The sequence below is a fragment of the Cryptococcus depauperatus genome, chromosome 3 (genome assembly GCF_001720195.1).
Source record: "Cryptococcus depauperatus CBS 7841 chromosome 3, complete sequence".
Taxonomy (NCBI): Eukaryota; Fungi; Basidiomycota; class Tremellomycetes; order Tremellales; family Cryptococcaceae; genus Cryptococcus; species Cryptococcus depauperatus.
Window position 1 is genome coordinate 1,803,300 of NC_089470.1, and position 14,986 is coordinate 1,818,285.

A 14,986-nucleotide genomic window follows, 5' to 3' on the forward strand; every position below is an offset into this window, starting at 1 on the left:
AGAGGTGTAAGACCTTGAGAGCGTTAATGGGTATATGCAGAGTCAGACATACCAGCAAATCTGACTTGAGATACAAGATGTAGAGCCTCTTGCTCCGTTCTGATCTGGTTGCCCTCCACGGAAGAGTTCATCAGTCGCACACTGATACCATCGTGGTCAAAAAGACTGGTGGCATAGGCAACTCGGGACAAAATCCTGGGCAAGCCGGTTTAGCAAGAATGCAGTGGATAAGAGCGTTACTCACAACTTGAGATCCTCAATACGTTCTCCTCCATTCTACAGAATGGTTAGCTGATCAAAATAGCAGCGGCCTACCCACCTCAAAGGCCATGGATCCAGAATCATCGACATAGAGAATGACGTCGAAAAGAGCGAGTTTGGCCTACCACAATCAGCCTTGTACTCTCTACAGGTTTATGAGCCAGCCCATACCAACTCGGTAGCAAGATCCATCGGAAGTTTCCACTCATGAGCTATCCTATTCACAGCTCCCGACTGTGCTACGCGGCGAGCAATAGGTTCAATAGAACCTGGAGGATAGAATGCTGAAAGTCTTTGCTGTAGAATACTCAGCATAAGCCACAGAGCAGCCAACACCGCCGGCAACCATGCTCACATCATGAACGCACTGCTGCAAGACATGGGTCAAGTACTGAGGGTCGGCTACGTTGCCATACCCTGCGCCACCTTGTATTTGGCCACCCGGCTGAGAGCCATAATAAGTCGCAACAGCGCCTGCTGCTGCCCCAGTGGCCCATACGGCACCGCTTTGTTGGCCATACTGTCCGTATGCTGGCTGTTGCTGCCCCGCGTACTGAGGTGGCGGCTGGCCGTACTGTTGACCGTATTGCGCTTGCTGTCCAGGCTGTTGTTGCTGTCCATATCTATGCGGCGACAAGTCAGTTCTTCAAAATGCCTCTCCTCCGGCCTGAACCCACCCTCCAGTCTGTCCTTGAGGTTTGTTGGCGTTGTTCATGTAGTAAGCTGCTCCGGTTGAAGCGCCTGCGCCTATAAGCGTCGATGTCAATCCCATAGTTCAAGTTGCGATGTTAAAAGTAGATATGGATGGAAATACAACAGTGACTTTTAAATTATTATTTGCTTCGGGTTGCGATGAATGAGAACACCGCAAAAACAAAACAAAAACAAAATGGGCTTGCTGAACCGAATAACTCAACGTTTCGCCGGAACTGGCCGAGAACGCCGGTCGGCACTCGCCGCCATTTTGCAATGGTAATGTCCAAGTGAATATGTTGAGAATTGGGATTCAAAAACTTTCGTCATTTGTAGACATAAAGATAGATGCAATGCCAAAAGCTGCTCGTCAATTCTTTGCCATACAAAGGTTTAAAATGGAAAGCAACAAGGGCTACCGTGTCTTGAATCTTTGACCCGCAAGCGGGATACAGTCATTGTAAGCAAGATTTCCCACACATGTCAAGTCAATTCAGAATGAGATGTCCCGTCTTTAGATAATCATTTTGAGAGCATGGCAACTATGGCGTGACTCAGCGAGCAGCAAACCTAGACAGGTTCCTCGTTATAACCAAAAGAATCTAGCGATTGTCGCTCTTCATGTCGCAATAAGAGCTAATAGTTGAAGAATGACTCGCTGAAACAAGTGCGGTCGTAGCTCATATCGAGAGGGCAGCTGTTCATGTATGTCTTGGTAACGCTTGAGCTTAAACAAATACAGTAAAACCAGACTGTATGCGCAACCATGTACAACATTTTGCTCAAAACGGTCACTGCTAAAAGAAAGTGATGATGATCACATGTCAGAGAATGGAGAATGTACGTGTTGTCATCAAAGAGCCCGTAATCAAGTCGCATATCTACAGACAGTGTTAATGGATACCTTGCCAAAACACAATCAACACTCACTTCCTCGTCCATTCCCTAGCAGTCGCTTCATAACGTGCTCGATCCGACTTGTAAGTCTACGCAAGATTAAAACATGTTCAGCGGCCCAAAAAATCTTGCTTACATGGGCAATTTCCGGCACCAAAGGATCATCAGGATTGGGATCCGTCAACATGGAACAAATCGACAGCAACACTAAGCAATGATCAATAAACCAAATACATCCTACCCAATAAACACACCCTTTGAGATGGTCAAAGCTGGACTCCATTGGTCCCGCAGAATGTCCAAACAGATGGATCCATTGGAATTTATGTTGGGATGGTAAATTTTAGTTGTGAATTGCACCTTGGGTGGCTTAAAGGGGTAATCTACAAATAGCATGAGAACACTGCCGCAGTGGCATCTCGAGTCCCAAGCTTACCCGTTGGGAAAGTAAGCGAGCTGAGGCAATGTCAATTATTGGGTCATGCAATACAAAACAGTCACCTACAGGAAAAAGACACCACCAGAATAAGGGGAGTCCGCCTGCGCAACTAGTCAGATGCCTACTCCACCCTCGATATCTAATCAAACCAGCACTGCTCAAACCAGAATTGCTCAAACTCACAGGTCCCATAATAGTGGCTTGCCATTGAAACAGGTTTTCGTCATTGATAGGCCCAGCGGAGCATGACGACGGGGGATCACGTCCAAGATCGACGAGTTCCTGCAGGCAAGTCGTGTGAGCATGATGCCATTCGCAAAACGCGCTCGATCCAACGATCCCGCCTCACCTTGTTGATGCGTTTCAAAGCCATTATGAATGTGGTATAGCTGCTGCCTGTCCGGTCAGATACAAGGATGGCGGTGTAGGATAAAGTATAGGCAGCAAGACATGAGCAATCAACCGTCAGCCTGTGAGTTTCAAAAGTACTTGATTATGACCACAAGGTCTAAACGTACGGCAAGTTTTGACGAGAACAATGCAATTGTCAATGGAAAAAGAAATTAAAATCCAAAATTGATTGAAACGGATGATAAATGATGCCTAATCAAACATGCAGCCGGACAATTGTAGACATTTCCTCAAAACACCGGGTGTGGCACTTGGTCTCAGCGTACCATACCATTCTACAAATTCATCTGCATGGTTGTACATCTAGTCTGCAAGTATGGAGCTGTATACAGATATGACTATATGAAGCGTGTCCATGATGGTACATGCCAACGTCTGCTTGCATACCACGTACATGGAATGAACGGGAGATATTGCTAGTATCCGCCAGCATCCACCAGCGTCCTAGCCAGTGCTTGTAATCTGCCTGAACAGACACCGTAAGTAGCTGGGTAAGCGCGCAGAACGTGCAGCCCGCCAGCAGCTCCCACCACCGGTCTCGCTGGTACTGGGACTGCACGGCGATACGCCTGCCCACAGCCAACCTCGGCGACTCTGTAACATTGAATCGTTCGTTGCCTTGCTTCTCTTGCCATTTCCCAGGCCAGTCCTCTGTGCCTTTACAAGCCACACTGTTATCTCCACACGGTAATGCCGTCACTCTTCCCATCCAGCTAAAACCTGCCGCATCCCTTAACCGCCCAAAATCTCCAAACGCTGCCCGTCATTCGCCATAACCCAAACATCCCAATCCGCCAGCAAAAGCGCCTTGTGGGTGCTCGTCCACCACTATAAGCGCCTAGCGACCTGGCCGTTGATGATAGACACACTATTCCATCAACTTGCCTCGTAACGAGATCCGTCACCGATGACGCTTCTCCTATCCCACTGCTATCATGCTGACCAACAACCCATCCTATCCTCGTTATGTTGTTGCTGAAAGAAGAGCGTTGTTTGAGTTGACGATACAGTTGGAACTTTTGACAATTGTTAATGGATGAGTTACAAACTTATCCTTGTAATGTTTAATCCCAAATTGTTATCGGCGTTTGCCAATATGCCGAAAGTGGCAAATTCGTTATAGCATTTGCGTGTATTCGGAGTTTATTCATTTTCTTTCCTTCTTTTTCCTTTTCTTTTCCCTTTTTGAGTGGATGTAACTATCAATGTATCATCAACATCATCATCATCGTGTATCTCCCTCACCCCTTTCCGCTCCTCTCCTCCTCAGCGGACCGCAGCAATGTATGACAAAAAAATCCGAAAGAAGGACTCCAAGACAGACGGATGCAAAAGAAAAACGGAGCGACCAGGGACAGGCGAAACGTCCTAATTAAAAGCAAGCATTCCGCAACTCTGTCTTTCCGTCCTTCTCGTAGGGCTCAGGAAGCAGAGTCGATCCGACAAGGGTGATTGTCATGACCAATGTACCAGACATGGAAGCACAGCTCTGGAGACGTTTTCCCACTTGAGAGCAGCGGGGGACAGAGGACGGGTCACACTCGCTAAGCTACGGTCTTCCGTTGTGAGTCGTATGGGCCAGGAGCGGAATTGAGTCTCGCGCACGTATAAACAATGCGCATGCATCGCCCAATGATCCGTCCAACCCATCCCGTCGAGCTGTTACTGTGAGTGAAGCGTACGCCGGAGACAGACGCTGACAGCTCCGCCCAATCGCCGACAACGACCATCATGACCTACTGAATCACAATCCTTTAACTCGTCTTCCGTCAGCAGTCACTTCCTTTCTCAGGTCCTACCACACCCAACACAGCCTCCTTTTTCGTCTTTTAATTGAACTGTTGTGGATATTCTATCGCAGCTTGTATTGTTTATATCTCCAGTCGACGTCAAGGAAACGCGAGTGACTTTTAGGATACGTTGTTTGTCACCAGGACCCAAAAAGTAATTAAGGCCCTCAGGGCGGGCTTGTTCTCTGTGTACATTGAGCGAGTTTTCTTGTTCTTCATTGTGTGTTTGTTTTTTTCTTTTGCGTTTTTCGTTTGAGGTCGGGTGGAGGATTGCAAGCTATGAACGTGCTCGCGGAAGGGAGCTTAGGTTTTGACCGGCACGAGAGGTGGGTGAAGAGTAAGGTTGCTGAGAGTGGGTTGCTGATGAGACGCAAGGGCTTACCGTATCACTCCGATACAGGAGCCAGAAAGGTCTGCCGCCTTTGAAGGGGCATACCTCTCTCGTCTCGCGCTCTCTCCGCCCTTGATTTTGCAGTTGGACTGCTGGAACTCAGAAGGTCAGCTTATTATACCGTGAGTTGGATTTGGGTTTGAATGCTTATTGATGTGGGTAGTTATGATGAGCTTCCTTTTATGGTTTGCCATCTTGACTTGGAAACACCAGAGGGAAGAAACACGGCCATGATTGAGACACCAGAGGGGGAACAGGTGTCGGTGATTTACGGGACGATTGTGGCCACGCCGGTAGAGATGAAGGATCAGGCGGGCGCTGCAGGCGTTTATTTTGTGTTTCCAGACGTCAGCATACGTTTTGTGGGAAATTACAGGCTCAAGGCGGCACTGATGCGGATAACGGGGTGGGTAACGGTCGCGAGTGACGTCGACTGACGAATAGTAGAGGCAAGGCGCTGCACGTATGTGTGACTCGGCCGTTTGAGATTGTCCATGTTAGAGATTACTCTGCTCCCCGTAGGTCATGGCAGACGGTGTTTGGCTGACTTGTCTCAGCTGTCACTCTTCTCACTCGCCATTTTGATTCACAAGGCATCGTGCGGTTTGGTTTGCAACGGCATCTGTAGTCGGCTCTCTCCCCTGTTATCAACATCCTTGCATCTCGTCAACGCCCATTAAAAATGTATCCGACACTTGTCGCTCAATGTCACGTTGTAGTAATTTAGTATTGTCAACTTTGAGCCATTATTGGAAAGGTTTTTGTATAATCGCAGTTGTTATTAAGGCGCATTGCGTTATAGTGATCAAGTGTTACAGATGGCTGCCATCTAGTAAGGTTATCGTGTGCGCACCGAGTTGCATCATACGAGATACATAGTTCCAATGCAATGGCGAAGTCCTATGCTACTGAGCAGTCTCTGTCAGCCAAGTCTTGATGGCTTGCACGCACGCTTGTCCAATGTCCTATTTGATTGGCGATTGTCTGGTTCAGCGATACGCCGGACGGCTCTTTGGTTGTACTCATCTTGAAGTATCTTCTCTCGCTTCATGTCGGCCTCTTGGCGAGCTTGGTTTATGGAGTTGTATACATGTGTCGCTGGTGTTGATAGTCAATACTGTCTAAACTCCAAGAAGGATATTCACAGAGGACGATCGCCATTGTAAACGCTGCGGCTCTACGACTCTCAGCGAACAATCTGCCAATACCTCCACTCACGGCATGGTGAAATCCTTGACTCCCAGAGGCGGCATACCGTATCTGTCGTCTCTAGCTATCGTCCCAGAATGATTTTGAGCTAAATTTATCTTTTCAAAATACATAGAAAGATAAAGATGACTGAAAATGGTCTGAAAGTAACTGGTGGAGGTGACGACCGTGGGAAAATGGAAATGAGGACCGCGGCTGATTTCCTTGGAAGGTCCTTTCATTCAACGAGAAAAAATAACAAAAACAAAAACAAAAACAAAGAAAACAAAAATACAAGTTTCCTCATTTGTCAATATATAAACAAATATTCAAATTGTAGTCTTGAAGTGTTTTGCTGACTTTATAGTGACAATTATCATGAGCGACGACATTCTCCGCAAGTAAGTGTGGCTGGGTATGCACAGTGAGCAGGCTGACAGGCAACGTTTAGTTCGGCCGCTCTGAATGCGTTAAAGAGACATCAACTGGTATCTCTTTCGAAAAAGTATGGCCTCAAAGCCAACGGAAAGGTGCTTTCGTCCTTACAGTGGTCGGGTGGTGCTGATGGGTTGCCGCGTTAGAATGTGGAGATGGTGGAACGGCTACAAGAATGTGAGATTCAAGAGTGGATAGACAGGGATGGAATACTGACAGGCGACTTGGTTCAGATGCTGCGTCTCATGCTGGTGATTTAGACTTTTATATTCCAGAGCCTGCACCCACTCCAGCCCGTCCGTTGGATGCTCTCTCTCCCCAATCATCGGAACCATCGAGTCCAGTTTGCAAGAAGCCAATGCCCCAGGCTGTGGTTTCCATCCCTTCATTATCTGTGCCCACGCTTAATCATAAGGAATCCATGATTAGTATCATGACACGTCAGTCTTGGGACGTTTTGTCGGAAAGCGGAGCCAGCTTTATCTCGCCACAAGAAGATGAAGACATGGAGGATAAATTTGCTACGAGAGCCTCTTGGAAATCTTCCAATAATGGAGAGTCAATGAAAGCTGAGGGTGCGAACAAGTCGGCTAAGAGGGATCTTTGGCTGATATAACGTTGTAGAGGATAATGACGGTCATTCGAAGCGAAATTCACTTTCCGTGAAAGCTCTAGCATCCTCTATTTCTCGGCGAGGATCTCTCATTCTACTCGGTCGCAGTCTGTCTAATCCCTACAGCCACTTTGAGGATAACAAGCCCGAAATGGCGTCAAACACCATTTATGATACTGCCATAAGCCAGGTTGACACTGTCGAAGACCAAGAGATGGTTGTGGATGCACCTCCTTCTCCGGCATCTACAGTGGGTGTCCCACGGCGTCATTCAAGACATACTTTGCAGGAGAGACCAAGTACCGTTCGCCTGTGTTCACCAATCCCTTTCCAGAATGTGGGCATCAGTACTGTAAACGCTAGTTCCGACGAGCTGCCTTTTGTCGGTAAAGCCAAGGATACTAATGCGCTAAAGTCAAGGAGGTCTATGGCCCCTCTCAAAAGTCCAACGACAACGTCTACAGGTGGACTTGTGCGCAAGTCTATGCCAGCTCTTTCGGGTGCCAACTCTGCAAGTCTTTTGGCAGTGTATCCTCAGCTGCCCACCATCACTTCTGAATATGCTAGCATGATGGTTGACTCTTTTCCAGCTGATAAAGAAACAACGCCAATTCCTGGAGAGTTCCCACAAATGTCTCCAATTGCAAACAAGGTCCCAGTGCTTTTTGGCGACGAGAGTATTCCTGGGGTTTCTAATCAACAGTTTTCTGACGCTGCTCAGGCTGTCCTTAAAGAAATGAATGCTCGTCTGCCCGAAGGTAGCCTCAAGTTTGGTCAAGAGTTGCTCAAGGGCAATAACGCAGAGATTGACAAGTTGGTCCATGTCAATAGAGACCTAGGAACTGGTGGCTGGGGCCTCAGTGTGGACAAGAATGGGCAAAAGAGAGACCGTTACGCCGAGATTCACAAAAAAGAGTTTTCCAAGTGAGAACCACAAAAACGTCCTAGTAAACAATGCTGATCAAATTTATAGAATGAAGTCCATTTCAAAGTCCTCTCTGCTTCCTCATCAAAAAGATGCTGCTTCCCACCTCCATCAGCCTACTATGGTCCCTCTTGCAGGCCCTTCAAACCCATCAAAGAGAAAATTGGAATATTCAAGTGTTTCTGATCTTCCTTCAGCTCCCAATGGCTTGCCTCTCTGCACCAGCGATGAGAATACTGAGGGCAGACGAGCGAAGAGGTCTCGTTTATCGACAAGTTTGGCTAGTATACTAGGAGAAGACAGGGGCGCTTCTCACCCTACTATGCTTAGAAGGATGAAGGATAGAAGGGAAAAAAAGTCTTCATTGCTGGTGAAAGGGTCATCACTGAAATTTGGTTTCTTGAAAAAAAAGAGCACTCTAAGTATGGGGTCTTCCAACCCTACTGCTGAGATGTCTCATGCCACTTCTTCCATATCTCATCCTCGACCCATGGGTAAAAGTTTCTCAAGCGCACCTTCAGCCAGGAGCGCTTCTGCCGCTGCTGTTACTGGTAAACAACCTCAAAGTTTGCAACCCAATGGTAACCTGCAAAAGCAGAGAGGCAGATCAACGTCGACTTATTCTTTATTGTCTCCAAGGCTTTTAAAGAGTTCCAAACGGTCCAAAATCCCAGATTTTGCTCCTTCTGCTTATAAAAAGACAGTGCCGAATCAAGCATCCTTGGACACGACCAACACTTTAGGACTCCCCAGGCCGTCGTCTCTTATTCAACAAAGATCGAGTTTCTTCTCGACTTCATCATCTGCGGAGAGAGTACTAAAGAAGCAGAGTCATGCAGACCTCCTCAAGACTGCTCGTCAGGCTCCTCCGCCACCTTGTGCCCGTGTTCTTGAGCAAAAATCACGCCCAGTTTCCGAGACTTTCCCCAAGCAAGCATCATCTATTTCGAGCTCCGTTCAACTTCAAAAGACTGAGCAAAAGACAAGAGTGCTTTCTACTGTTCGTTGCGCCAGTTCAACATCTACATTTATGCCAAATCCCAAGTCTGAACGAAACGATAAACCACCATCATCTGAAGCAGCTCAAAGTGTCACCTCTCCACCATCCTCACTTCATCGACAATCTACTCTTTATCTGCCTACTGCTGCCTCTATTGCTCGTATGCAGGCTACCGTTAAACCGAGAGCAGACAGACCTCTTCCTAAAATTCCTCAGAAACCTTCATCGACCAAGATAGTATCGGCTCCCGTCCACCGGCCTGTTTGGGTCAACGATGAGAATGAGAATGAGAATTTAGATATGCTTGGTGCACAAATCACCATCGGTACTATTCGTCCTTTTGGCGATGCTAGCTCAAGAGAAAACGCTTTTGAAGCCAATTTTATGGTCAAGCCATCGCCTCTATCAAAAACTAGTGCAGCTTCTGCTGGCAACGCTACGCCTAGCAAAGCAGTCTCAAAGAAGGGTTCGGCTGCAAGCCTTAGTGGAGCTTCCAGGCAGCGTGCTAGAACTAGTGGATTGAGCGCTGTCAAGAGCCGTGGTGACCTTCGTGAAAAGGAGCAGCACATCAAGAGAAAGAAGGAAGAGATGCGGGCTACCATAGAAAGAAGGAAGGAGGAGAGAGAGTTGCGTGAGATGCTAAATGATATTTAGTAAATAACGTGTTGTAAGCGTGAAAACAAGGACAACATTTTGTATGTTTACACATGGTTGCAAACGCAGCCCACCTCGAATACTATTGTATACAGATAACGAGGCACAAATTGATTACGATGATGACCATACCGTGTGCATATGCAATGATGAATCTAGGCATAAAACAAATCGTAATAAGCTGGCTCTACTTTTTTAAACCCATCTTTCTCTTTCTCATAGCTGAGGCCTTGCCTGGCCCTGGTTTGCTCTTTTTTCCCTTGTTGACCGCAGCCGATGAGTCGGCATCGCTTTCAAGCTCTGTAGCAGCTGGAGAGTCTTTTGGTGTGTTTGTATGAGATCTGCTATTTTTTCCTTTCTGTAAGGCTTTTTTGGACACTCTGCCCGTGGTGGTAGGAGTATCAAGTGAGAATCCTTCATCGTCTTCTGACTGCGATTCAATCACCACTTGTTCTTCGACATGGGGTTGGAGGAATGATGGCAACGACTGTTGAATGTTCAATGGACATTTTTCGACTAGCATGCGCAAAGACGAAAGCAAGAATGCAGCTATCCAAGTTTGCGACCACGAAGGGGGACGGGCCAATGAAGAAAGAGGCGTGAGGGTACCGTCATCATGCGGCTGGTTACTGTTAGCGAGCAACAAGAACTACAGAGAGATGGGAGCGTACCAAGAAGACACGATTACCACTGACAATCAGCTCAAGCATGCCGGCATTCTCATTACCTTCAACCATAGGTACCCTGACCTTTCTCCTTCTCGTTTGAGAGGTTGGGGCAACATTGGTAGCGGTTCCGGATCCAAGAACACCAGCCGAAGATCGGGCAGCATCCTCAAAGTATGATATACGCCGCTGATGCTTGCTGTAATTCAGAGATAGGACCAACCTGTGTAGCAAATTTGTCAAGAGAATGAGGAAGACGACGGTGTGAGAGAGGGTGGGACGGAAGCGAGAGTAATAATATCCCGTACCCCTCCATTTGGGCACACCATTCTTGTAAAAGAACTATCAAAGATTGAAAAATAGTTAGCCAATGTCTCATAGCGTAGACTCAAAGGGACAAACGTTGTATCTCTCCCTTCTTTCCGGGTTCCTCAGAATCTGACCAATAATACCGAGCCTTGCAAATCGTTCATGAATATTCTTAACACCAGGATTCTTGTCGGGATGCAGCTCGAGGGACTTTTTACGGTATGCCTTGGTGATTTGCTGGGTTGTAGCAGAAGCTGGAATATTGAGATGGGAATAAAACGTTGTACCCTTGCCTGCATATCCCAATGGTGAGCTGAGTCAACGAGCAACAAGCCTGGATCACCTTCGGCCGCCTCCAAGGCGCTGACAAGGTCAAACAGCTCATAGTCTTCTTTAGACCATCTACCAACGATTCATCAGTTGTCGTTCATTCAACAAATTCCAACGTACGCCCAAGCTGCGGTCAAGCAGCACAACAAGGCGAATATAAAGACCGGGAGCGAAAATATCCTCATGTTGAGAGAGAGGTAATTTTGAAAAAGATCAATAAATGAAGATAAAGATAAAATTGATAAACGACGCGTCGGTCGAGGGGGACTTGTCTTGCAAAAATTTATCACCAATACATTTGGGTGATTCACTTTCAAACTCAACACTTTTCCACTCTCAGCCGTCAACACCATCTACAGATATGTCAAGCTTGCAGATTGGCTCATCGGGCGGCTCCTACGGTCTTACCCAGCAGGGCCCTTCTCCCAGCCGTCTTCCTGCACTGAAACCCACAGGTATATATCAAATGTCAAGAGACTGGTGTAGCTGGGATGCTGTTGGTATAGTTCCCAGAAGAACGGAGCTCTCAATATCTTGGACACGAAACTAGCTAAAGCACTCCAGAATCACTCATCAGCTTCCAACCGTTGGCTCAGCCACTTCCACCTATCTTTACGGCATGACATCTCGCTTCAGTCGCTGAAGATAAGATCAAGGATGTCCCACTCTGGGAAAATCATCCGTACGTTGTCTACCAATAGTCCAGCCGAACAGCCAGGGTTTGAGATGGTGTTTATGACTTGCTCACCCATGGCATCCCTCTCCGCACCTACATGGCGATTAACGGGTGCATGATCGATGATGTATTGACCCTATCCGTTTCCAGTCCCATCTTTCTAGCCTTTGGCATTGACCCAATCCGAATGAAGGCGTATTATCTAAGAATGAGCTATCGAAGTGTATAGACATGAACGGGAAGGCTTTTCTATTTACTTTGCCTCGTATACCTGAAGACGTCGGAGAAGTGGTGCATTCTCGTTCCTTGAGGTAGTCTGATGGCTTCTTGTATCCATTCTGCGACTTGGAGCCACCCTTATCTTTCAGAGAGTCATAATTACCTGGAATCGACAGCCAATCGAGTAGAAGTGGTAGAGAAGAAGCGATTTGATCAGTGCCGTCGTTATGCCAGTCAGTATTGGTCGCAGAGGACTGTGGTAGGTTCTCGGGTTCTGTTGGAATTGCTGAGGGGTTGGATCTTGTGATCCGGCAACGTTTACGTGGTTGAGATGAAGTTAACGGTGCAGGAATATGGCTCTGGGAAGGGCCATACTGGGTAAGACCGTAGGAGCCGTCCAATGAGCCAATCTGCAAGCTTGACATATCTGTAGATGGTGTTGACGGCTGAGAGTGGAAAAGTATTGAGGTTGAAAGTATATGTTATGTAGAACAAAATAAGTATTAAGTTTGAAGATTTATCTTGTATTAAACAAAATATGACAAGTTGAACATCCGCTTTTCGAGTTGAACACGCAAAAAACCCTGTGCAATTCGGACTAAATTGAACACAGCCAACATTTGCTTCCGTAATCGCGACTCCTGTTCAGTTCGTGATAATGAATAAGCCAACTTTTAGAAAATTTCGTATTCGTTTGTCGTAATTGAAGCTGGATGAGTGTCGGGCGGCGATCTCCGCATCCTCAAGTGCCACAGTTTGTGCTTGCCACATGGCGTGACGTCAGCAACAGTCTCATGGCATAAAAAGCGAGTTGTTCTTCCGCAATTATTGTTGTCTATTTACATATTCTCTCTTGGTAAGTTTTCGTTTGTTGACATCGAGGGTAGGAGGGGTGGTCTATCGGAGGTTGTGACTCGACACGTCTCGGTCTACTGTCTTTGATTGTAATCGGCTTTTATCCGACACTATCTTTGCTTGTAGTCGCTGCAACATCAGACAGAATGGTCAAGGTTATCGAATCTCTTGACGAGTTCAAAAAGCTTGTATGTGGCTCTGTTTCGTTGCAAGATGGTGAGAGCTGATGGAGACAAGATTAAAGGCTCACAAGTCGTCGTTGTCTACTACTGGGCGTTATGGAGTGGTCCATGCAAATTTATTGCGCCTGCTTATGCCAAATATGAAGGACTTTTCCTCAACCTAAGTTTGCCAAAGTTGATGTCGATGAGCAGCCTATCAGTGGTTCCGTTCTTTGTTGAGAGACTTTGATAACAATGTGTGAGTAGGAAATTGCCGAGAAAGCCGGTGTCAAGATCATGCTTACTTTTATCGCCTACAAGGATGGAAAAGACATTGGAACCGCTCTCGGGGCCGATCGTAAAAAGTTGGAAGTGAGTGTTGTATTCAATGGAGTAGAAAAGAACTGAGGTCTTGTATTATAGGATTTTCTTACTAAAGTCTCAGCTTCGTCTTGATGCTTGGATGTGTAACACATCCCCAGAAAGATGCATATCTATGACAACAGGCAAGGCAATATGAAATAGACAGAAAAAGATGTACTGATATTGCAGACAATATCCAATTGAGATATATGACAGTTTATTGATAGCCACACGGGTTTATGTCGCACCATAACAGGGTATTATCTCATAGTCCAAGCATACCAAAGATGCTTCCAATTCACTTGCCCTTTTCTTCTACAGTCTGTTAAGGGGTTTGAATCCCTCTTGTATACCCTCGGGGCCCAATTCTGACTCATGTGGTTCGGCGTGGGTGAAATCAATAAAACCTACTTGGGTTTTCTTCTTACCAGACTTGACCCTTCCGACAAAAAACAATATCAAGCTGCCAGCAAAGTCCCATTCCGTCGTATCCACTGCCGTCGCCAATTCTTCAGCCTGTTTGCGTATTTCCAAAACGCTATCCAATGTATCTTTTTCGATTTTGTACAAGTATTCAAACACGTCGGAATATGTGGATGACATGGTTTTAGAGTGAAAATGCTCAGAGCCTGGGGGAAGTTGATCGAATACACTAGGAAATATCACATTTATGTTGTCAACAAGACTGTGTGTGGCCCTATTCTTGTTGCATTTTAATCGAGTATGCATATCACGGCGAGTTATCTAAGCGTTTGGAGTCAGCAAACTGACGGCCACTTGCATGCGATTCCAGTGCCAGCAAACCTCAGACCGTATTTGTCGCTGGTGCTACCTTGAGGGCTTATTCGTTGCTGCTTATATTTTATGGGGTTTGATTTTGCAGCCCTACTTCCTGATAGTCGTGTGCTCGCCTTGAAATCAGCGCTCATCTCGACGTCAAGACCTCTGTCCAGATTGTCAAAGACAACACACTGTATCCAACGTCAACGTTTGCACATGGCTCTCAACGGGTGATGAATAGCACTCACCATTTTATGTTTATCGGTATTGTTGTGTTTATAGCCTGTGATTTTACCATCCTCTCCATATACCAGGACTTCCTCTTGCGACTCTGCCGTGGCTAATGAAATGTCGCTTATCGAAAGGCAAGAAGCATCTACTACACCATGGTATGTTGGAATGAATTTCTGGAGTAAATTGAATCCAGGATAGTTGGGTTATTCATTTTTATGAACTGAACAGTGTTCAACTCGCCCTTAGAAATGAATAACCCTATTATTTATCAAAACACCTCAGTACAAAATGTTGCAAGCCTTCAAAACACATTGCTTGTGGAACAAGAGCAACACGCTCTGAAACTCGCCCGCACAAGTCTCGAAAACGAGTGCGGTAGAGTCAATATAGCCACCTAGTTTATTCCCTCGACCTGGATGATGGAGTCGAAGAAAAGATAAAAGTGGCAGTAGTAGAGATGGGATGGTAGATGCAAGAACAAAGGCTACAAACCTTACTGTGATGTGGTTACTGGCTGCATTCATTGCCGAAAATATCGTACTAGAGCCAGCTGGCGACAGGACAAAGAGCATAAGGGAAATAATCAAGTATCTATATGTGAGCATTTGAATCCCCATACAACCAGCCTACCACCAATGTTCCAAAGAACAGGCCAGACTGGTCCTGCGGGGCGCACTCTACTCTGCAAAGAGATTAG

General features: G+C 46.4%; 7 protein-coding genes across 7 annotated transcripts; 2 read left to right on the plus strand and 5 right to left on the minus strand.

The window, feature by feature from the left end:
- Positions 1-23: 23 nt before the first annotated feature.
- L203_102982 (uncharacterized protein) lies at positions 24-1,033 on the minus strand (the record flags this gene model as incomplete). Its single annotated transcript, XM_066212390.1, has 6 exons — positions 24-195; positions 245-276; positions 320-382; positions 433-558; positions 617-884; positions 939-1,033. 6 exons carry the CDS (start codon positions 1,031-1,033, stop codon positions 24-26), a joined length of 756 nt encoding a protein of 251 aa, XP_066068487.1.
- A 789-nt stretch (positions 1,034-1,822) lies between these two features.
- On the minus strand, positions 1,823-3,410 carry L203_102983 (ubiquitin-conjugating enzyme E2-16 kDa; the record flags this gene model as incomplete). The annotated part of the gene is made up of 10 exons (XM_066212391.1): positions 1,823-1,835; positions 1,885-1,940; positions 1,988-2,058; positions 2,106-2,234; positions 2,288-2,307; positions 2,357-2,391; positions 2,474-2,572; positions 2,640-2,686; positions 2,809-2,893; positions 3,096-3,410. 10 exons carry the CDS (start codon positions 3,408-3,410, stop codon positions 1,823-1,825), a joined length of 870 nt encoding a protein of 289 aa, XP_066068488.1.
- Positions 3,411-6,448: 3,038 nt separating this feature from the next.
- L203_102984 (uncharacterized protein) lies at positions 6,449-9,697 on the plus strand (the record flags this gene model as incomplete). The annotated part of the gene is made up of 6 exons (XM_066212392.1): positions 6,449-6,471; positions 6,522-6,600; positions 6,652-6,682; positions 6,739-7,080; positions 7,130-8,042; positions 8,092-9,697. 6 exons carry the CDS (start codon positions 6,449-6,451, stop codon positions 9,695-9,697), a joined length of 2,994 nt encoding a protein of 997 aa, XP_066068489.1.
- Positions 9,698-9,884: 187 nt separating this feature from the next.
- L203_102985 (uncharacterized protein) lies at positions 9,885-11,186 on the minus strand (the record flags this gene model as incomplete). The annotated part of the gene is made up of 5 exons (XM_066212393.1): positions 9,885-10,319; positions 10,369-10,704; positions 10,765-10,964; positions 11,015-11,073; positions 11,122-11,186. 5 exons carry the CDS (start codon positions 11,184-11,186, stop codon positions 9,885-9,887), a joined length of 1,095 nt encoding a protein of 364 aa, XP_066068490.1.
- A 447-nt stretch (positions 11,187-11,633) lies between these two features.
- L203_102986 (uncharacterized protein) lies at positions 11,634-12,321 on the minus strand (the record flags this gene model as incomplete). The annotated part of the gene is made up of 4 exons (XM_066212394.1): positions 11,634-11,692; positions 11,750-11,813; positions 11,856-11,879; positions 11,935-12,321. The coding sequence occupies 4 exons, from the start codon at positions 12,319-12,321 to the stop codon at positions 11,634-11,636; spliced, it is 534 nt and encodes a 177-aa protein (XP_066068491.1).
- A 576-nt stretch (positions 12,322-12,897) lies between these two features.
- On the plus strand, positions 12,898-13,368 carry L203_102987 (uncharacterized protein; the record flags this gene model as incomplete). Its single annotated transcript, XM_066212395.1, has 4 exons — positions 12,898-12,939; positions 12,989-13,132; positions 13,180-13,284; positions 13,336-13,368. The coding sequence occupies 4 exons, from the start codon at positions 12,898-12,900 to the stop codon at positions 13,366-13,368; spliced, it is 324 nt and encodes a 107-aa protein (XP_066068492.1).
- Positions 13,369-13,590: 222 nt separating this feature from the next.
- Positions 13,591-14,306, minus strand: L203_102988 (uncharacterized protein; the record flags this gene model as incomplete). The annotated part of the gene is made up of 3 exons (XM_066212396.1): positions 13,591-13,927; positions 14,080-14,246; positions 14,304-14,306. The coding sequence occupies 3 exons, from the start codon at positions 14,304-14,306 to the stop codon at positions 13,591-13,593; spliced, it is 507 nt and encodes a 168-aa protein (XP_066068493.1).
- Between the last annotated feature and the right edge of the window lie 680 nt (positions 14,307-14,986).